We start from the raw sequence: 23254 nt of genomic DNA, 5'->3' as shown, positions 1-23254 counted from the left end.
AAGAAAAAGGAGACGGCGTCCCTAACTGATGTTTTTAATTTTGATTTATCTATGTGATATTTGCTTCATTTTTGTGTTTCCCCTGACGTCGAGAGAGAAACAATTCTTTGTACATTTACTTTGTTGTTGTTGGTCACTGGTCAGTTACTACCTTCTATATGGTTACTATAGCAGACGGTAATGTGACATATAGGATTTGTTAGAACCTGACATAGGGACGCCGTCTCCTTTTTCGTAGTGCATTTTTTAAGATTCCCACTGGTTTATGCCTAATTGTGATGGGTATGCTTTATGTTTTCAGATGTACAATTTTCCCTCATCCTTCCAAGCTTTCTTTAATAGTGCTTTATGCTATCTCCAGGGCCCTTCTTCGCTCACGGCCTCTTGCATCTTCAGCAACCACTTCAGTCCTTATTCTTGATTCTTCTGAATCTTGCACTCTTGCTATGAGTATGAAAGTGTTATTGGGACTTCATCGCCCCCCAGCACAATGGTCTGTTTGTTTCTGAAACCTCCACTATATCCATTGCCTTCTTAATTATTGGTTCATTGTCAGTATTATTTATGTGGCCTTGTTTAATTTATACTCCTCGAGAATCTAGTATTGCACACTGCTTTATTCATGCTTTTGATGGGCCATTGCTTGTTTTTCAATCTCTATTTTGAGTTTGGATATTTTTAAATATTCTTTTGCATTCCAAGAGCATGTGTTTTATTAACAGATCTTACGCTTATTGCGTCACCACTGGGCAATGGTTGGGCTATAAGTCGCCCAGACGGCGAAATAGTAGGTCTGTGGACAGCGAGGAAGGGTTAAGAGTATTGTGGTTGGTAGTTCAATACTCAGTGGTAGGACTGTGGCTTGGCTTCATTGGCTAAAGATAGAGATGTGGTTGGCCAATTGGATCAATCTTAGCCCTGCGAGTTGGTCTAGTGACCCAGCTGGAAGGGCTGTGATTTGGTCAGATGACTCAGTGGGTGACCCATGGTTTGGTTCAGTGTTTCACATGTTTCTCAGACTATGGGTTGGCCAGATGGCTGTGTTTTTGTTCAGTGTTAGCGATGTTGGTTGGCAGGTAGGGTCAGTGTTCTGGCTATACATTTTTTTTTTGCAGAGTTTTATATAGCGCGAACTTGACCCGAATTGGGTATCAGAGCACTTTACATAGCAACCGTTACATTACATGAGGACACACATTCGTTTTTGGTAGGCAAGGGGAGATTAAGTGATTTGCCCAGAATCACAGGATGTTCAGCTTCCTTGCCGAGGCTCGAACCCAGTCCCCCAGATTCGAGGTCGACCGCCCTAGCCCTAGACCGCCCTAGTTGGAACAGATTAGTGTGAAGAGTCTGTCATAGGGTTGTTGCTTGGTTTCATGGCTGAGTGTTAAGTTTATTGACTAGCACGAATGGTTAGATGAAGGGCCTTTGGCTGATGGCTTGTATCAGTAACAGAGATGATGATTACAAGAGGGCTCAGTGGCATGGCTTTAACCTGTCATGGCGGTTTGCGTGAAAAGCTGCATTGCTACACTTTCTGCAATCTCTCGTGTTTCATCTGTATTTCATCTGTTTAAAGGCTGCCCTCCAGGGAGTCTCTGCTCCTCTTTCCCTAGTGTTTGTGTTGTTCTTGGCTTCAGTGGAGCTGAGTGACTAAGAAATGGGAGCCACAGCGCTTGGACGGAAGTGGCTCTCAACAAAGCATAGAATTCTTTGTGCTGATATGAAACAGGGCCTGCCAGAAAGAGACCCTTTGCTGCCTCATCATGCTTGGGACAACTCATGACCGGTTCAGTAGGCTAGCTGGCACCATGATGTCAGCAAGCCTCTCTATGGGTCTCTCCTCTCATTGGCTGAGGCAAAGATGTGCATTTGGTGATAGCACAGGTGGTACGGGGGCTTATAGGGATGCCATGAGGTGGTAGTGAGAGGGTTTCTCGATATAAGGTAGAGCTGCTGTGTAGTAATAGTAGGTATAGTAAGTAGTAAAGTAGGACAAGGCTACGAGAGGTTATGAGTTTATAGCGAATGGTGGTTCTTTAGGAGGTAGGGACGAGATGCAACTGGTCGTGGCAGGTATGTTCATCAGGTGGTGGAGCAGTGAAATGTGAAAACTGATTACAAGGCAGTGAGCAGGCTTAAGCAGGTTAAAGAGAGTCTGCAGCAGGGAGGAGGAGCAATATCTGTGATGCTAGTGAAGAGGCACAACAGGGTTTTCAAGGCTCATCAGGGGATGAGGGAACTCATCAACGTCAGCAAGAAGGGTTGTCCAGCTATATTGAAGGGGTTCATCAATAGTAGTGCGGAGGCTCATCAGCAGAAAAAAAGGAGATTTGTCATCAGTAGCGAAAGCGTGCATCACTGATAGCAAGGAAGGAGGAGGCTCAGCAGTGGTAGGGAGGAGGCTCATCAGTGGTAGGGAGGAGGCTCATCAGTGGTAGGGAGGGGGCTCATCAGTGGTAGGGAGGAGGCTCATCTGTGGTAGGGAGGAGGCTCATCAGTGGTAGGGAGGAGGCTTATCAGTGGTAGGGAGGAGGCTCAGTGGTAGGGGGGAGGCTCATCTGTGGTAGGGAGGAGGTTCATCCGTGGTAGGGAGGAGGCTCATCAGTGGTAGGGAGGAGGCTCAGTGGTAGGGAGGAGGCTCATCTGTGGTAGGGAAGAGGCTCATCAGTGGTAGGGAGGAGGCTCATCAGTGGTAGGGAGGAGGCTCATCAGTGGTAGGGTGGAGGCTCAGCAGTGGTAGGGAGGAGGCTCATCTGTGGTAGGGAAGAAGGCTCATCAGTGGTAGGGAGGAGGCTCATCAGTGGTAGGGAGGAGGCTCAGTGGTAGGGATGAGGCTCATCAGTGGTAGGGAGGAGGCTCATCTGTGGTAGGGATGAGGCTCATCAGTGGTAGGGAGGAGGCTCATCAGTGGTAGGGAGGAGGCTCATCAGTGGTAGGGAGGGGGCTCATTAGTGGTAGGGAGGAGGCTCATCAGTGGTAGGGAGGAGGCTCATCAGTGGTAGGGAGCAGGCTCATCAGTGGTAGGGAGGAGGCTCATCAGTGGTAGGGAGGAGGCTCAGTGGTAGGGAGGAGGCTCATCAGTGGTAGGGAGGAGGCTCATCAGTGGTAGGGAGCAGGCTCATCAGTGGTAGGGAGCAGGCTCATTAGTGGTAGGGAGGAGGCTCATCATTGGTAGGGAGGAGGCTCATCAGTGGTAGGGAGGAGGCTCATCATTGGTAGGGAGGAGGCTCATCAGTGGTAGGGAGGAGGCTCATCTGTGGTAGGGAAGAGGCTCATCAGTGGTAGGGAGGAGGCTCAGTGGTAGGGAGGAGGCTCGTCAGTGGTAGGGAGGGGGCTCATCAGTGGTAGGGAGCAGGCTCATCAGTGGTAGGGAGGAGGCTCATCAGTGGTAGGGAGGAGGCTCATCAGTGGTAGGGAGGAGGCTCATCTGTGGTAGGTAAGAGGCTCATCAGTGGTAGGGAGGAGGCTCATCAGTGGTAGGGAGGAGGATCATCAGTGGTAGGGAGGAGGCTCATCAGTGGTAGGGAGGAGGCTTATCAGTGGTAGGGAGGAGGCTTATCAGTGGTAGGGAGGAGGCTCATCATTGGTAGGGAGGAGGCTCATCATTGGTAGGGAGGAGGCTCATCATTGGTAGGGAGGAAGCTCATCAGTGGTAGGGAGGAGGCTCATCTGTGGTAGGGAAGAGGCTCATCAGTGGTAGGGAGGAGGCTCAGTGGTAGGGAGGAGGCTCATCAGTGGTAGGGAGGAGGCTCATCAGTGGTAGGGAGGAGGCTCAGTGGTATGGAGGAGGCTCATCAGTGGTAGGGAGGAGGCTCAGTGGTAGGGAGGAGGCTCATCAGTGGTAGGGAGGGGGCTAATCAGTGGTAGGGAGCAGGCTCATCAGTGGTAGGGAGGAGGCTCATCAGTGGTAGGGAGGAGACTCAGTAATAGGGAGGAGGCTCATCATTGGTAGGGAGGAGGCTCATCAGTGGTAGGGAGCAGGCTCATCAGTGGTAGGGAGGAGGCTCATCTGTGGTAGGGAGGAGGCTCATCAGTGGTAGGGAGGAGGCTCATCAGTGGTAGGGAGGAGGCTCATCGGTGGTAGGGAGGAGGCTCATCAGTGGTAGGGAGGAGGCTCATCAGTGGTAGGGAGGAGGCTCATCAGTGGTAGGGAGGAGGCTCAGTGGTAGGGAGGAGGCTCATCAGTGGTAGGGAGGAGGCTCATCAGTGGTAGGGAGGAGGCTCATCAGTGGTAGGGAGGAGGCTCATCAGTGGTAGGGAGGAGGCTCAGTGGTAGGGAGGAGGCTCATCATTGGTAGGGAGGAGGCTCATCAGTGGTAGGGAGCAGGCTCATCAGTGGTAGGGAGCAGGCTCATCAGTGATAGGGAGGAGGCTCAGTGGTAGGGAAGAGGCTCATCATTGGTAGGGAGGGGGCTCATCAGTGGTAGGGAGCAGGCTCATCGGTGGTAGGGAGGAGGCTCATCAGTGGTAGGGGAGGCTAATCAATGGTAGGGAGGAGGCTCATCAGTGGTAGGGAGGATGCTCATCAGTGGTAGGGAGGAGGCTCATCAGTGGTAGGGAGGAGGGTCATCAGTGGTAGGGAGGAGGGTCATCAGTGGTAGGGAGGAGGCTCATCAGTGGTAGGTAGGAGGCTCATCAGTGGTAGGGAGCAGGCTCATCTGTGGTAGGGAGGAGGGTCATCAGTGGTAGGGAGGAGGCTCATCAGTGGTAGGGAGGAGGCTCATCAGTGGTAGGGAGGAGGCTCATCAGTGGTAGGGAGGAGGCTCACCAGTGGTAATGAGCAGGCTCATCAGTGGTAGGGAGCAGGCTCATCTCTGGTAGGGAGGAGGCTCATCAGTGGTAGGGAGCAGGCTCATCTCTGGTAGGGAGGAGGCTCATCAGTGGTAGGGAGGAGGCTCATCAGTGGTAGGGAGGAGGCTCACCAGTGGTAATGAGCAGGCTCATCAGTGGTAGGGAGCAGGCTCATCTCTGGTAGGGTTCCATGCCAGCGAGGAAGCTCATCTGTGGTTGTGAAGAAGCTCAACAGAATATAGGGAAGGGGTTCATCATTGTGGAGAGGATACCGCTCATTGGGAGGGAGAAGGCTCATCGGTGGCAGTGAGGAGACCTGTGAGCAGCAGCAAGGAGGCTCATCAGTGGTGACAACGAAGTTCATCAGAATATAGTGAAAGGGCTCTTCAGGCGGGTGGGCTTCATTAGGGGCCGTGCATTGGTTATGTGGGGTAGTGAAGATGTTCTTCGGGGAGGCTGATAGGATTGCAAGGATGCTCATGGCGTTTGGTGCCGATAGGATCCGTAGATGGTTAGCGACAGTGCAGTAAAGAGACTTATCAGTGCTAGCTCCCTCACATTGTGCTCCAGGGTTCACCAGGCTCAGTCTAGAGTCTGCAGAAGAGCACAGAATCTTGCGCATGCAGTTACTAGCCCCGCCGGGGAAATTGCTCTAAAGAGCAACAAATTACAGGGCTGTTTGGTGAGGACAACACCTGCTGGCCTCAGAGATGGCTACTGTTCCTTAAAGGGTACTGAATGGACTGTCCTCACCACTGTTCTCCTGGGTTCTTTTTTAAGTGAACGCCGCTTGGTGAAACGCACGCATGGACTGGCAGAAAATCGGTGAGCCTGCGTGTCCCTGCTGTGAATTAGTAGTGCTTAGAATCCTCCTTGGTTTGGCAGCACAACAAAATAAACCTCCATATTACACCTTCAGGGTCTCTATAGTAGAACCACTGGAGGAATTTAGGGAACATTTTACACTACTTTCAAGTTAATTGGATAGTTAGATAACACTGGCTTTGTACCTAATCTGAAGAACTATGGATAAGACCCTGGTGCCCAGGTACTATAGTCACAAGGATATAGGGGCACAAGTACTGGCTTTGGAGCCAGGTGCTTGGCTGCACTTTGGCAGCAATGAAAGCGGATGAGCTTAGCTCAGTTTAAAAGTGTTAACATTCGGTACATGGCAGGCTAGCTATCAGAGTGCAGCAACACCTCCCTACAATGCACTTGGGTGCAAAGTCTAGATTGAATGGCATTATATTAGGCATGGCCTTGTGCAAAGAGAGGTGCCATTGAGGAGCACATACTCCACTGCTAATGTAGTGCAGATTAGTTACAGAGGGGCTATGGCTGTAGCGCCTGAAAAGGGAATGGCATGACTCTTGGTCCATTTCCTGCTTATTGACCTGGACTATCACGGCTTCCTTCCCTTGTCAGTGCAGGTAACCATGAGCCCACTAGTCGCATGTATCAGCTCGAGGTCTCCTCCACCTTTTCCAGTTCTCAGTACTATACTTTATGAGATAAGAGAGGCTTCAATGAGGGAAGCACATGTGTCAGAAAGCATTGGTCCAATGTTTGAGAAGTAATATAAAGTGTAAGAAAAAGCCTTTAGACAAAGGAGAGACCCCGTAGCAAAAAAGAGCTGCCTGGTCTCTGCCTGGAGCTGCCCTGTACCTGAAAGTGTTGTGTGTCTTTTGCTTTCTCGCCCTAAGTGCACCAGGTAAGTCCAGATGAGGGTCCTGGGCTCACTGTGCCACTGGAATCAAGCTATCCTGGCTGATGAGGGGTGAAACCCTGAACCCGGTGCTAGGATGCATGTTTCCGGTCCAGGGAGGACCTGGCTTGGCAGTTCGGCTGGACTGTTTCCATGAGGCACAAGGTCAAGACTGATTTGCATATGGCCAGGTCTAAACTGGGGTGGCATGGTGAGCAAAAGAATGATGGATTAAACCCAGATCTCTTGACTGGGGGTGAATGTTTTGATTTATTCTGCATTCCATCCAACAATTGTGTGTCTTTTGTACCTGAAAGGGCCGATGAGCGACAGAGGAGTAGGAGGAGAATCAATTCCAAAGCAAAGGAGAGAGGCAGAACAGAGGATCCAGGGGAGTGTAAAAAAAAGCTGGACCGGACAGGGAGGGATGAGAATAAGCAACAGATGAGCTGGGGATGGGAGGGCAACATGGACAGCTTGGAGATGGGAATGGATAGAGGAAGCTGCCAACATGAGAGAGCAAGAAAAAACACATGCACCACCATGTAATGCTAAGAGCAAAAGAAAAAGGTAGTTGTTTGTAAGCAGTAAAAGAACGCACATCATTAAAAAGGAAAGTAAAGAGGCTGGGCTGCAAGGGATGGACAAATAAAAGTATAGGAAGAACAGCCATCATACAAGAAGCAAGCAAATGAGATTGACAGACCAACCAATGATAGGCATTGGGCTGACCCAAAGCCCGCAAAGAGTATTCTTTACAGTGTTTTTTCAAAAAGTAGAGAGTGCTCTTTGTGTTTCTCCCCACCTACCCCAGCTCTTCCATTTCTTCCCCATCCCTCCCGGCTCACTATTGCTTCACACTGCTTGGTGTTCAGTTGCTTTCCCAACTTCTGATCCTCCATTGCTTTGTTACTCCTCTGGAAATGGTTACTGGCCCTCTCCTTTCACAATAATTGACTTTTATGCTCTCTATCCTTTTTATTTTTTTGCCAGCCTTTTTGGAATTGTAAATTAATTTTAACACAATGACCACCAGCGCTTCATGATGCCTACGTGTGCATGCATGTTAAGTCGTATATGTGCCTTCTAGCTGGAGCCAGTCATGCAGTAGAAAGATGGCTGCAACAGTGTCATCAGTTATTGGTGCTCATGCGCAAATAATTATCTGCATGTATTTATTTATTTGTTTTTGCCAATGGTGTTCAACATTGGTAGCAACCTTTTTTTCCTTTTGCCAATGCTGAATACTATTGTCAAGAAGCATTAGCAAAATGTTGTCTAACATCTTTCAGACACAAGAGCTATTGGCTTTGCCACTGCTCTTTCACAATGAGGACAGGAGGTTATTAGAGCTCGCCTGGTCTAAGTGACACTCGTTTCTCCAGCAAGGTGATGTGCCATGCTCACGGATGCGATGGGGGTTTCTTCGATATTCTCCTGAGCACCACTTCTCTCTTTCCTGTCTATATAATATTCAGATTATGATCAAGATGGAAAGTCAGGTACAGAGCTAATATCTCCAGCAGCCACCTTGTCCTCTTGGCCACATATAACTCCTCCATCTCCTCTTTTACTTTTAGACCTCCACGCTTCCTGAGGGGTTCTCGTTAAAGACCTGTGCTCGCCCTTTGCTCAGCAGCTTTTTCATTGGATGGAAATCTTGAATTGTGTTAATGCCCTCACCCAACAGCACCAGAGATTAGCATGAGGCTGGGGCCAAAAATCCAAAAACCAGGTAACCATTTACGTGTGGTTGGGCACAGGACACAACTATATACTGTTGCCAAAACATAATATACATACACAGAGGGCCTTTTGGCCAGCAGCCTTCATCCTCTGCTCTGTTGAAATGTCATTCACATATTGCTTCTGTCCAGCACAACATGAGGCAGTGGGTCAGGCCACTTAACCTTTGGCTCCCGTGAATTTGACTGCCTTCACAAAGCTTGTGCACATTGTTCACATCCGCTCAAAAATAGTTGCATTCTCTTTAGTGCCGAAACTCTTTCAATGAGTGCTTTTTTAATGTTATTTCCGTATATATTAGGGGTGCCCAGTTAGATGATGATTTTTAAAGCTTCTTTTATTAAGTGTTTCAGTGACAATGTGACATCATAGCTGCCTGCAATTTGAGCGCTTCAGTGGGTGATTTCTTCTTGTCCCTGTAATAAGAAAAGTATGGGTAAAATGCATGGCACAACTGAAAGGCTTGTTTAAAAAACACTAGTAAAAAAACAACGATATCAATGAATGTTTCTTAAATGTATCATTTTTATTAAATGCATATGGCGGGCACACGTATGTGGCGATTTTTTTTTCTTTTTAATTTTGGGCCATATGCAATAAAAAAAATGAAGAAAATAAAATGCACCAACATGTCAAGGCCAAACCTGTTGGCTCGGCCAAATCTTGCTAGGTCTGGGCTTTGACTGCACAGCTGTCAAACAGACTATTGCTTACAATGTACATAAAGTGGGCTTTAGCCGTGCTCTTTTCAACCAGCCACTTTCAACCATCATTAGCTCGAGACTTAATCAATCACCTCTTGGCTCAGTCCATTGGGGTGTCTGTATCTCACATAAAGCAGTTGTCTTCGGCGTCACTGGAGAGCTCGCACTGAACCGAATGAGAGACTGCGTCACAAATAAAACTCTCTCTCTCTGCTCCTGTGCCTCACTCTAATGTACTAATGCTTCATGTGTTAATACGTTAAATCTAGATTTTTGGGCTTTGCATATGTTTATTTTGAGTGGGTTGGAGGGCTGCACCACCAGACAGCACAAAGTGACTTTGCAGCATTCCTGCTGGTTCATGGTACAGGATGTATGGCGGCTCCCGCGACTGTGTATTTAGGTCATGGACACTGGGCTCGATTAACAAAGGTAAAATGAGACGAAAGTTTAACCTTACGACTATGGGTACTCACAAAGGGCATTTGCTACTCGTAAATGCCTTTTGTGAATACCGAAAGTCGTAAAGTTCAACTTTTGGTATTCACATAGGGCATTTACGAGTAGTAAATGCCCTTTGTGAATACCAAAATTCGGAAAGTTAGACTTTCGTCTCAGTTTACTTTTGTGAATCGGGGTCACTAGGTGTGAAGAAGCACTGATGCCTACAAAACATAGACAGGCGTCATTTGTGTACGTGTTTGCAGTTGTGTGAGGTCCGTTCACGATGTACCAGTGGCCAGTTCCTCTGCCCAGGAGCAGGACAGGATGGGCAGGGCGGCACACACCTCCTTTTCTGGCCGGCCCCTGGCAGCGGGCTAGACACCAGCACGGGCCAGCCCTCACCTTTATTGATTTTTCCCACATTTGTGGTGAGGCAGAGGAAGGCTGAACATCCTGTCCTGCTGCTCAGCGAGCACAGTAATGTAAAGTCTCGGAACGGAAGCTGCGCAGCTGACTCACCCTGGCCCTCTGTGCCAAGCTGCAGCGAGGGAGGATGCTGTCCGCCCAAGGAGTATGGCCCCTCAACCTGGTCCTTCTGTAGATATCCCAGGACTACATCATCAGAGTCAATATATGCAACCAGCTGGGACCAGGGGCGTTAAGATGAGCTCGAGTTCGCAAGGTGCACCAGACTATAAGGCCCTCTGAAGACAATAAACTCAGGCACATAAATGCGGTCATGTCGGGGATTTATATATAGCGCCTCATAACGTACTTCTGCTGTTCCTAAGCACTGTAAGTAAACTCTTTTTTTTATTAATTAAAATCGTAAAAAATTGAAACAGTCATTAAAAACTCATTAAAAAAAGTTCGTAATGCGGCAGATCAAAGGTAAACAAACAGTTTTAAAGTGCTTGTGCGCTATCTGAAAATTGTCAAGAAACCCCAGGGTACCAGGATAGCACATAGTTTTGATGTTGGCGTTTCCTCTACGGCTAGCAGCCTGGCCCAGGTTTCTGAGCATTCTGCGAGGAATGATATTAAGAACGGAAATCCAGCTGTGCCCGGTGCCCTCAGTTGCTTGAAGAGTTGATTAGATTAAGATTTGTTAGAAAACGCTTGTGAGCAACAGATCAACATGCAACGTGAGCTGCTTTAAAAGGTGTCCGTGCGCTGCCAGGGGGTTGTACGAGAACCCCAGGGTGCCAGGATCGCCCATAGTTATGATTTTAATGTGTCCGGTCCGCCTTGCAGCCTGGCCCAGGTTTCTTACGAATCCACGGAGAGTTATGTTGGGAGCTGAAGACTGACTACCCTCGATGCTCACAGCTACATTGCTAAAGGAGTTGTTCAAATGTATTTTAAAATGTCAAATTGCAAATAGTACCACTATGGCCCATTGTGTATGATTTATGTGGTGACTATTTCTGCCAGCTTGCTTTATCTTCTAACTATTACAAGCTCCAATTTTGCCTGAAAAGTGTTTTATGTATTGTTTGTTTGCCCCCTGTCCTCTGTATTGGGTGCAGGATTGCGTCCCGTTGTATATATTTTCTTCTTTTTGTATTAGTTGCTATTTCAAATATACTGCATATTAAAATTCTTTGTCCGGCTGGACATTGAAAATTTATATAGTACCTATTTAGGCCTATATTTCATTTTTAGGTTTCGACCTGGCGAGGGGCTTGCCCCTCCCAGATCGAAAACTTTTGTCTTCAGTAGGGATGTTTGGACCGCCTCTGTTTCCAATTGGCTAGCTCCATAAATGGAGGCTAGCCATTGGGAGACAGAGGCTGTCAATCGCGCTTTCTCTTGAAAACGCGATTCGGGGGCGTTTCTGGTGCTTTTTTTAAGCCCCGCCCCTTTGTCCCGGGCCGCGCTGCGATTGGCTGCCGGCCCGGGACACCCCCGTGACGTCATTCCCGGGCCGCGCTGTGATTGGCTGCCGGCCCGGGACACCCCCGTGACGTCAGCCAATCACAGCGCGGCCCGGGACCTGACTTGTTCCTGGTTGTTTCCTACAAACGAATCGCCGTGGAAGAGTGTTATAAGGAGTCTCTGAAGCTGCCATTCAATAAGATACTGCCGGGGGATAGACATTCGTTGAAAAATCATGTTTAAATGGGAAAGGCTGCTTGTTAGCTTTCTTTTTAAGCCATGCCCTAATTACATCAGCCACGCCCATTTGAGAGACCCCGTCAGTTTTCTCATCCCACTTAAAGTCCTGTGCAAACTCACAATCGATGCATTACTTTTCACTCTTAAAACAGTGCCAGCTCACATAAATCATGTGGTATTTCCGTTTAGCTTGTTTATGTTCTTTCCTTGATTGAACTTTAGAACGGACGCCCCAGTTTGTGAATCTGTAAACAGACAGCAAACAACTCGTGTTGTGGGCGGGTCCCCTGGATTCCTTCAGCGTTCTGTGGCCTCCGCTCCCCGGCGGAATCCTTTGAGAGAGACGCACAATGCTCCCGAACAGGTGTCTGTCTATAGGGCAAAGTTTACTTCGGCTCTTCGTGGTAATCCTCTCTCTCTTCTGCCTGGGGCTCTCCGTGCTTTGAAGAAGTGTCAGGAGCTCAGCGGACTGCGCATGCGCCTCCTCCTTGCCCCACCACCCTCTCTGTAGGCTCCTGCCCCTTGGAGGTGCTGCCGTTTCCCAGCCCCCCTGGGGTCTGTGGGAATCTGAGGGAACTACTGAGACGGGCTGCAGAAGAGCAGCAGGATATAATACTGCCAGGAGGAGCTCAATTTGGGTGGAAGAGGACAGGAGAGTCCCAGGCGGCGCAGGAAGGTAACGGGCGCTGGGGAGGGAGGCACACGGGGGTAATGATTGATACCACCCCTTGCAAAGGGGATGTGTGACAGGTCGAGCTGTGATTCTCCTCTCTTTAAATGCAGTTCCCGGGTTCAGCTGCTGTGACGCCTGCAGCGAGCCCGCATCCTCTCTACTGGCATGCAAGAATTCACACGATTTCTGCTCTGGAGCGTATCCGAGAATAGTTGTTCTTTCGGGACAAACTCCCGTGCCAGCGGGATGTTTCCCATTCCTAGCAGGAAATGCAGTCCGGGATAGCCATTCGAGGGGCCAGGGTGGGATTTTCCTAACTGGCATGAACCCCAGACATGCCCTGTAGCGGGCACTGGGCTGAGAGTACTTTCTAATTCCAAAATACTGAGGTGACGGCATCGGTGCACATTGTTCTTTGTGGGAGAGGCGGGGGAGGCTGTTTGGGGGAGGGGTGTCGCCTTGTGGCACAATGAGCGTCTTGGAGCCTCGTGGACTCCGCTCCGGTGTCCGGCTGCAGCCGGGACTATTAGTAATCACTTGCAGTGATGCGCATTTGCCTATTTATACGGAATGCGCCACACGCGGCGGGAGAGGCACGTCTTCGCTAAAGAATCCGGGAAAGTCAGGGAAAGTCAGGGAAAGCAAGGCACCCCCTGCCGTGGGGACGTGCCTTCTTAGTGACGCTCAGCCGCCCGTGCCACCCACCCTTCACCCCTGGGACAAACACACTAGAACTGTTTCCTGTTTGCTTTTCACCGAGTATTTCCTATTTCCCATTCCCCTGCTTTCCTCCCTTCACTGACACAACCTTACGGCACTTTTCCTTTGCAGGGGCAAGTCACAGCAAGTCCGTTACCTGCCCTAATATTTTTTTCTTTTTTTTGCTTCCGGTACTGTTTGACACCTATGCAAATGCACAGACAGGTTTTAAGGAAGGCTTCGCTGTCTCAGCCTTAAAGACGATCAGTAATACTCCCGCACTGCAAGTAGTGTCTGAATTAAAATCCACAATGTACTCTCCCCGTTCTGCTGGGAACAGCTAGGTGCCGCTGCTTTTTAGGTTTTGCCTGGCGAAAACGATGCGAAAGCATCGTTTCGCTAGGCGAAAACCTAATGAGTATAGTATGGGGCTGGGAATCCGCCCCCGTCTTTCATTGGCTAGCTCCATAAATGGAGGCTAGCCATTGGAAGATGGGCCTGTCCGTCAATGCCGGACCAGATTCGGGGGCGTTCCCGAGAATTTTTGGCTTTTGGCTACGTCAGCCGAAAGCCTGTTCTCGGGAACGCCCCCGAGTCTGGTCCGGCATTGCCGGCACCCGCCTTCCTGCTCGGGGTTGTGGGCAGATGTGTACATTTGGCCTCAGTGCATGGTTCCTTTGCTGTCATGGAGCCTTTCTTTGTGTTCCCTACTCCCTATCACTTCCAGAATACCTGCGAGTATTCCTTGCCCAGACAGTGTTTGCAAGTGAGCCGCAGCGCTGACAAGAAACTCACCACAACTTCCACACGTGCAGGAGCGACGGGCACACCCCTCTCTCAACCGCTGGCAGGAGCCGCCCTCCCGCCGTTAGACATGCTCCCTCTCCCCCTCCACTAGCAGCACCCTCTGCTGAGAGAGAAGCACGCTCCCTGAACTGGAATGTGCACTCCCCACTCTGTCACTACAAATACCCGCTCCTTCCCAAGAGGTGCCGACCCTCTCGTTCTAGCAGCACACTTCTCTCTTCTCCACCCAGAAGCAACTCTCCCCCCTCCCTCCCTAAGCTCCCCTCTCCTCAATAAGCAAAGCATTTAATTCCCTTACAGGAGGGGCATTTTTCTGTCACCCACCAGCAGCGTGCGTCTCTCTCCTCGACGGAAAGTGCACCCTCCTCTGTCCGGCACGAGAAGGACTCTTCCCTCTCCACTACTAGATGTAAACTCTCCATTACAAATGTACAAAAGAAAGCACCTCAGGCTCTCCAACTCTCTCTCGCAACTCTACTGAAATTCCCTCCTCCTCCCTATGAGAGGCTTACTACTCTCCACAACGGAAGCAGGCAGAAATGAGGCATAACCTCAGGAACAATAATGCGTTATTTTTGGACAGGTGAACGCTGAGACTGACAGTTTCTGGAGAGGCAGCATGTTCTGTGTGCCCGCTGCTCTAGAAAATGAGGATGTGGCATAACGGCTAGAGCGGCCGACCGCGAAGCTGAGGAAACAGGTTCGAGTATGGCGGGAGGCTCAAGCACCATCACCGACTCTTCTCGTGCCTAAACTGAATCTGTCTGCCCCAATGACTGTAACTGGTGCTCAAGTAATGTGCACTGATGCCTTTCAATGAAAACTATGCTGCACTGGCCTATCTATAAAGCTGCAGTGTGTTGTTTAAGGGAATGGCGGGGTGTAAAAGCAGAAAAGCATTATTTTAGTGATTTCATTTTGAGCCGTGCTATGGTGCAAAGTACTCACTCACTCACACACACTCTCACTCACTCATTCACTCGCATACTCACACACACACTCACTCACTCACACACACACACACACTCAGTCAGTCACACACTCACTCACTCAATCACTCACTCAATCACTCAATCACTCACTCCTGCCAGCCCTCCAATCATAAGGGAATAAGGCGCCAGGGTGCTTGGAGTAGTCCAACAGTGTTAATGGGATCAGGGGAAGTGACAATTCCCCCAAAGAGTGGGTCACTTTGGGGAGTGGGCTCAGGAGAGACCCCCATGCCGTGGGCTTCCGGATTGTCAAGCTTCGCGCCCGGGCTGTGTGGGTGTGTGTGGGGGGCTCTGTGTGGGGGAGGCTCTGTGTGTGTGTGAGTGGGGCTCTGTGGGTGGGTTCTCTGTAGGTGTGTGTGTGTAGCATGTGCGAGAGATTAAGCTATTGGCATTGTAAATGACAATGCCATTTATTTATCTGTTTTCAAAACCAACACATAAATAAAAATATTGTCATTTACAATGCCAATAGCTCTAACTTTTGTAAAGGCGAAACCGTTGCATTGTAAATGCTTGTTGTTTCCTCTATTCTTGGTCTAAGGACCATTGTTTTTTCTAGGCAGGATGTAGCAGCCTGGCTGCTTGTGCAGATCCCTTTGCTTTTTAGGTCGAGCTGACGTTAGCATTCATGCGAAGCATGAATGCTGTCAGCTCGACAACTAATGTGATCCGTATTTAGGAGAGTGGACACCAAAGTGTTACGAGCGTTTTCAGTGTCGGATTTCACCTCGGGAGCGAGCGTCTGGTAGCTGCGCATGCGCAAAGCCCTTGCTCACACACAGGCAGCCCCCACCTCTCTGCATGCACGCACGCACACACACACACACACACAGGCGCGCGCATGCACACGCAGGCATACAGCACCCATACAGGCACACATACAGGCACACTATCCCCTACCTCGCATTCTCTCTCAATCACACACAGTCACGCATGTGCACACACGTTCCCTCGCGCACACACTCCCCCCCCACGCATACAAACCGGCTCGCACGCACTTTACATCAGCCCTGGGCCCCACTCACCAACTGCGCTCTTCCCGCGGGGCTCCTCACGGCGCGTCTCCATCTAAATCGGGGCTCCCTCAGGTCAGAGGAGCCCCGCAACAGGCGCCACACTCCTCCTTCTCCCCGGCCCCCTCCTGGGGACCCGGGCTACACCGGACGGCAGGGCGCTCCATGCGCCGGCAGCTCGCGGACCTGGGGAGGCGGGACTTCCGGTCGGCCGCGAGCGGATTGGCCGGCCGGCCAAGAGCTTCCGGGTCCGTCTGCAATGGCGGTCACGAGGCATCTGTGGTTAAGGACGTTGAATTATTACTGTCCTGAAGTGTATGCCGTTGATCTTCCTAAACAATGCCGCTTTGAAGATCCGGAATGTCGCTGCCTGACAGGTCGGTTTGCCGGATTGCGTGACTTTATCATTAAAAACAATGTGCCTCTCCACAGTACTCCCTCTATTTCATGTTGAATTTACAGCGCTTTGGAGCCCTCTGAGGCGCTGCACAAAGACCGCGTTAAGATACTGGCCAGATAACGCCAAATTTCCCTTCCTTCTGTTGTTCCTCGTTTGCTGCGCTGCTTTGTGCAAGCAGTGCTAAGCATCTGCTACCGCTATATGTCACGCCGTTAACCTAGCGACCTTTAATGGGACGTAGGACGGTACCTATAGGGCAACAGAAGGTAAAGCAAGAGCTGAGACTATGTAGGATAGCCAAAGAAAGCTGCACCATAGCGTTATCAACTACGTCACAACTTACCTGGAAATATAAATTAATTTCTTCACTACAAGCAGGTCTCTGCCCTTTACTGTGTTTGCTTTGTAATTCACCATCACCACTTCATCGGATTACAAAATGTTTCCAGCTCAACAAATCATAACTTATTGAAGTGTTTTCGCATTGGCATAGCTCCTGCCAAACACTGCGCTCTCAGCATGTTAAAAGTTAGGCTGAAAACCGTCAACATTATCGGCGCCCTCTTGCTCTCCTTAAACCTTTTGTGCGCGTAAAACAGCCGCCATTTTGGACACCATGGCTTCCCTGCTCTCGCCGAGAGCCAGCGCGTCTCTCTCTCTCTCTCCTAACTTCGCTGGCAACCCCCCTGCTTGCACCTGCCTTGAGTCATAAACCCCTCTTCGGCGCTGCTCTGCCCCAGGCCCTCATCCTGTTCCCAGCGCGACACCTCCCTGCTTCCCCGTCATGACCTCCGGCCCTTTTGATGCAAACCCCTTTTCCCCGTGTGCCCGTTTGTCTTCCCCGTTCCCAGGCCGACACCTAGCTCTGCCGATACCAACCTCTTGCCCCTCCCCATACAATAGGAAGCTTCCCTCCTCAAAGGACCCCCGAGATGATCAAAGCCCCCCCCCCATCCCACGAGATCCGATCGAAACCCGCACACTCCGTGAATCGGCGGAATACCCAGCTGCGCGATGATCATCACCTGTTGTGAACGGGGCGGGGACTTCCACTGTAGCCTTGCATGGGAACGGGCTGGGAAGGGGGGATTCTGAGGATGTCTTTCCGTACATCAAAGTATCAACGAGAATGTGTTACATGTAATAAAGAGATAAACTTGTGTATAAGAGGCCAGGCCTCAGGGATGCAGTTAGAGCACCTCAGAACGATACCTTCTGTCCGTTTCGTTGTGTTCTCCTCCGGAGAGAATAAAAAAACCTTGTTTCCTGCCTTCCAGTCTCCAGCGCCTGCCTCTCCAATAGTTTAACTTCTTTGTGGGTTCAAGAGGCGACATCGCCGGGCAATAATTAAGGATCTTATATTCTGGTTGGTAGTGCCCCCCCAGTTTGTATTTTTCCACAATTGGCGTCCCAAGCGTGGGGCCCATCAGCGACCCATGGATCCAGTGGGAGAGGTCCTGACGACAAAGTGAACGACTGCAACGATCGGGAACGCGTCTGTCCGATAGACCCTCGTCTGACAGCCGATCATCCGAACTTCACTGGTTCCGAACAGACCTCTCTCGAGTGATCTACGGTCCTGACTGGGAACCATCAGGAGTGCCGCGAGGATAACGAAGAAGAGAGGACGATCGGGCGCTGGATTCGGAAGTCAGGAAACTGTCCATGCGGTCCGGGTAAGGTCGTGTTACCACGACAAATTGCGAAAAAATTGCTTGATTGCTTGTTTGTTAAATACTAGTATTGCTCTTTTTGTTTATTTGGAGATTCACTGTCTGCAAACGGAGAAACAACAGGCTCTCTCTTTGCAAGCAGTGGAGGATAGGTAGGGCAGACAACCGTGCTTATTTTTCTCCCCCACTCAATAATCACCTGAAACTGAGCTGTTGTTCACAAACTATTGTTTCCTGGAGATTCCCTGTCTGCAAACAGGGAAGAGACCACCCTTTTTGCAGATAGTGAAAAAGGTAGGTAACGCAGATCTTTGCGGACCTACTCATTCTCCCCATTGTTATTTATCGGTCTTTTGTTATCTTGATCTATGAGGGATTCACTGTCTGCAAACGGAGAAACAAAGGTCTCTCTCTTTGCAAGCAGTGGAGGATAGGTAGGGTAGCAGCCGTGCTTATTTTTTTCTCCCCCACCCTATAATTGCTTGAAACTGAACTGTTGTTCGCAAAATTATTGTTTCCTGGAGATTCCCTGTCTGCAAACAGGGAAGAGACCACCCTTTTTGCAGATAGTGAAAAAGGTAGGTAACGCAGATCTTTGCGGACCTACTCATTCTCCCCATTGTTATTTGTTGGTCTTTGGTTATTGTGATCCATGAGGTATTCACTGCCTGCAAACAACGTAGAATAGAAATATTCTGTCTAGTCTTTGCACCTAGTGATAAGATAGGCAGTGCTGACTTTTTAGTCCCTCGTTACGAGCCGTCATGTTTGTCTTCTCCCCACTGATTAGTAGCCTGTTTAGCCCGGACCGCTTATTAGAGATGGACCATCCAGCCCCACTGGAAGGCACCCCTAATAAGGACATGTTCATGAAGCATGGATTGACCGCTATTGCCTATAGTAAACTATGGCATAAATATACAAAACAGGGTCAAGAAAGTCAATGGCCCCTGGTAGGATCCTTCGATGATGATAAAATAAAAACGCTAGAAACTGCCCTAGGTAAAAACAAGACAACACCTACTATGCTTGATAGCTTCGGCATGTGGCGAAAAGAAACTGAACAGCGTAAAAAGAAAACTGAGAGTAGGTTGGAAAAAGAGCTGCAAAAAGCAGCCCACCTAGCTGCTCAGAAACTAAAAAAGGAGATAGAGGAAAGAGAGAAAGCTAAACAGAAACTAGAAAGGGAAACGCCAAGCCAGTGTCCGGTTAGAACCCCCTCCATGCTCTACCCTGATTTACCCTCGAAACGACAAGCCAATGAGGACCTGCTGTTAGGTCCCCCTATCATCTACATGCCCCCTCCATATGCCCCTTCTCAACCCTTGGCGCAGCACGCGCCACCCCCAGGTACAAACGAAGGTACCGCCACAGCGTCGGCCCCTTGTATTAAAACCCGCATCAACAACAACGTTAAACGAGCATGAGACTCGAGGGGCTGGCCTTGCAAGAACAAACAGGCTAGACAAAGATGAGCGAGCGGGGATCGACAAAATAGCAAGGACACTGGTAGAAAGGAAGGATGATGAAGAGTACATCACAGATATGTTCAGCTCGTATACAGGGAGTCACAGACGACATTTTACCGTACGACTGTGTTATCATGTCTTGAATGCATACGAGGACCGATATCGAGACAAAGGTCCCGAGAGCCTAAGGACTCTGTACCGGAAGGTCGATATCGGGGATGAGGGCGAGTGTGATGTGTCGGACCTCCTTACGCGTACGCTTGAGGTTTTCCGCCACCTCACTGAACAAAAGCCGGGAGCTAAATCCGCGGCCCCCGTAGTGACCGAACCACCAACCGAGCAATCTAACACCATGATGCCGATACGTGAGGCTGCCCCTTACTGGGTTCCCCCTCGAGGTACAGGGACTCACGATGATGCAAACAACCAAGATGCAAAGGGAAGGGTAGTATACAACTGGGTCTACCAGCCATGGGACCGGCAAGAGATACTGACATTCCGGAAATCTCTACCCGACCTACGTAAAAACCCCACTGCCTTCTATACTGAATTGGGTACAGCCCTGGGTTCAACTATCATGACCCTGGCTGACATCGACTTGTTCTTCGGGTTATGTCTACCAGCTGATGTGTGGAAGCAAATCCGGAAAGTCGACCACCTTGAGCTGTTCGGACATACCTGGTCACAACTCGGTGACTTGGACAAACAACGGGGACCAGGACAAAAGCCGTTGAAATCCATTCTAGACCTCCCAGATAAAATTGTAGAGAAATTAAAAACCCTAATCCCAGAAAAGAAAGTGGACTGGTCGATAGTAACAGCCTGTCGCCAAAAACCCCAGGAGGATGTATCGGAATACTTCTCCCGGTTTGAAACGGTGTTCTCCGATTACAGCGGCCAGGACATGACCACTGCAACCGGACACCATCTGTTTGTCCAGAATTATGTTAAGGGCCTATCATTGGACATCTCCCAGAAACTACAGGCCAGCGAGAGTAGTTGGGCAGCCTCCAAACCTACAGCGATTCTCCAAATGGCCCAATATTATGAGCATCAGAAAAATGAAAACGATAGGGCGACAGAGAAAAAGAAGAAAGACTTAAAAGAGAGGGTGATGATTGCCAAACTGCAAGGGGTGACTATAGGACGAGACCAATACCGGGGAAACTACCAGACAAACGTCCCTAAGACTGCATTTCCCCAGGACCGCACTCTGACTCCCTACAGTGGACGCACAGACCTTAGAGATGACCAGTGCGCTTTCTGCAAAGGGACTGGCCATTGGAAATCCCAGTGCCCAGTTCTCCTGGAAATGATCAGGAACAGAGACCCCAGGGATGTAGCAAACGGACCGAGACCTAAGGGACCACAGCGAGGGCCCCCAAATGACGCGACTAATGACAGATCAAGCAGACCGAATACGTTCGATCGACCCAGACAGAACCAATATCAACAATCTGACTATGACGACACTCACACCTTTGCATAGGACAGCCAAGGGCGAGGGAGGGATCCAGTCGAGCTCTATGTTGACCAGCAGGGCCCTTATGTCACTGCTAAGGTCCTGGGTACCAAGTCTCCATTTCTGGTAGACACTGGCGCAACACGTAGTGCGTTATCTAAACGACTGATTCCAAGGGCACCCTTGTCTGGCTCACTCATAACATCGACAGGTTTCGATGGAACGCCCTCCACCAACCCTTTGTCTGCCCCGATTCTCTTTGACGTAGAAAACAACACCACCGACACCACGTTCTTGCTTTCCTCCAATAGCCCTGACGCCATTATGGGACTTGACTTACTGAAACACTTCCGAGCGACGATTAGGTGTTCTCAAGATGGAGTTCGAGTGTTTCTTTACGACAACCCCGTTCTGCTTAAACATTGTTCCCCCCGACACATGTTTTCCATCACCGACGTCGACGCGTCCCTGCTTGACACCCTACCTCCGTATCTGTGGGCCAAAGCGGATTCGGACGTAGGGCGTATGTTAATTGACCCAGTGCACATTACTGTCCGACCAGATGCAACACTCCCAAAACTCCCACAATATCGGATATCGCCAGAGGGCGAGAAGGCATTGGTAATGATTATCCAGTCACTGATAGACGCAGGAGTGGTAGAGGAAGTGGTTAGCAACGTTTGCAACAGCCCTATCTTGCCCATTATCAAGAAGCAGGGAGAGGGAGATGAGAAAGCATACCGTTTCATCATCGACCTCCGAGAGATCAACAAAGTGGTGGTACCCCAGTACCCTGTGGTCTCAGACATCACCACCATCCTGACCTTGATTCCATCCACTGCCACCACCTTTTCCGTCATCGACCTCAAGAACGCATTCTTCTCCATCCCCATCCACCCAGACAGCCGATATCTCTTCGGCTTTACCCTAAAATCCCGCTCATATAGGTTTTGCCGGGCCCCTCAAGGCTACACGGAGAGCCCTAGCATCTACAGCCAGGCTCTCAAAAGGCAACTAGACCAAGTCCGGTTACCCGACGGGGTGGTGTTGGTACAATATGTCGATGACATCCTTTTGGCAGCCGACACCACCCCTCTAGCGGTTACCGCCACCATTCAACTCTTGCACTTCCTTGCGGAAAATGGCCACAAGGTCTCCAAGAAGAAGTTGCAATTCTGCCTACCCCAGGTCACTTACCTGGGTCACCTTCTGTCCAAAGATGGACGGAAACTCACCCCTGATCGAATCCAGACCATTCTAGACACCCCTGTCCCTAAAACCCAGAAGCAGGTTCGCTCCCTCTTAGGCCTCACCTCCTTCTGCCGACAATGGTTGCCAAACTTCAGCCTCGTTGTAAAACCACTGCTCTCTCTCTCCTAAACAAAGACGTCCCTTTCCCACTCCCTTGGACTCCTGAGTGTCAAACCTCCTTCACAGAACTACGAGATGCCCTTTGCTCAGCCCCTGTCCTGGGTACCCCTGATTACAGAAAGCCCTTCTCCCTTTACACTCACGAAAGGGAGGGGTGCGCTTTATCTGTCCTGACCCAGGCCATCGGTCCTAAGCAACGACCGTGCGCTTACTTCTCTGCCACTCTTGACCCTGTCGCCAGAGCCTTGCCTGCCTGCCTTCGAGCTGTAGCTGCTGCTGCAGTCTCTATCCGACAGAGTGAGGGGATTGTACTCTCGAATTCCCTCACGGTACTGGTACCCCATGCAGTCGACACCCTCCTGAACCAAACCAAGACGCAACATCTGACGAGTGCACGACTGACTGGATACGAACTAACCTTGCTTGCCCCCCATATCACCCTGAAAAGATGCACCACACTGAACCCAGCAACTCTGTTACCCTTGCCAGAGAACGACCCCAATGTGCACCCCGTACATGACTGCGTGACTCTTACGGACGAACAGACCAGGAGTAGGGTCGATCTCAGAGACACAGCTTTCCCTGACCCCGACGGGGAGTTGTGGGTGGACGGTTCTTGCATCAAACTCTCCGATGGTACCACTTCCGCTGCCTATGCAGTCACCACGGCTCGAACTGTAGTAGAAACAGCCCGCATCACCCAGCGATCTGCCCAGGCAGCGGAACTGATTGCTTTGACGAGAGCCTGCATCCTGGCAACAGGAACCACGGCGAACATTTACACCGACAGCCAGTATGCCTTCGGGGTGGTTCACCATTTTGGGCTCCTCTGGAGGGAGAGAGGATACTTGACCTCACACGGCACACCCATTCTGCACGGGGATTTAGTCTCCGCCTTAATCGAAGCTGTCCTCCTCCCCAACAAACTTGCCGTTATCAAATGCCAGGCACACAAGAAGGTGACAGACATTATTGGACAGGGAAATGCACTAGCCGACATCACCGCCCGAACGACAGCTGAAAATAGAACGACAACACGTATGTACGTGACCAGGTCACAAGCAGAAAACTGGACTGACGCCAAGGACACAATTAGAGACATACAAACGGCTAGCACACAACACGAATTGACTGAATGGGCACGGGTGGGATTGAAAGACGATGAAGGCTGCTGGCGGACA

At 50.1% G+C, this 23254-nt stretch overlaps 1 protein-coding gene across 4 annotated transcripts in view; it reads left to right on the top strand.

Moving 5' to 3' along the window:
* The window catches only part of SEPTIN9 (septin 9), a 992168-nt gene that overhangs the window by 767415 nt on the left and 201499 nt on the right, over positions 1–23254 (top strand). Inside the window, exon 1 of one of the 4 annotated variants that reach the window (XM_078654636.1) lies at positions 8088–8237. The exons of the other annotated variants lie outside the window; for them this stretch is intronic. Coding sequence (XP_078510762.1) covers positions 8207–8237 — 31 coding nt within the window. The 5' untranslated portion in view covers positions 8088–8206. Of the gene's footprint in view, positions 1–8087; positions 8238–23254 lie in introns of those variants that run through there. 4 annotated transcript variants of the gene reach the window in all.

The sequence above is a fragment of the Lissotriton helveticus genome, chromosome 7, assembly GCF_964261635.1.
Source record: "Lissotriton helveticus chromosome 7, aLisHel1.1, whole genome shotgun sequence".
Classification (NCBI taxonomy): Eukaryota; Metazoa; Chordata; class Amphibia; order Caudata; family Salamandridae; genus Lissotriton; species Lissotriton helveticus.
The sequence above is the reverse complement of the archived record's forward strand: the minus strand, read 5'-3'. Positions and strand labels throughout refer to the sequence as shown.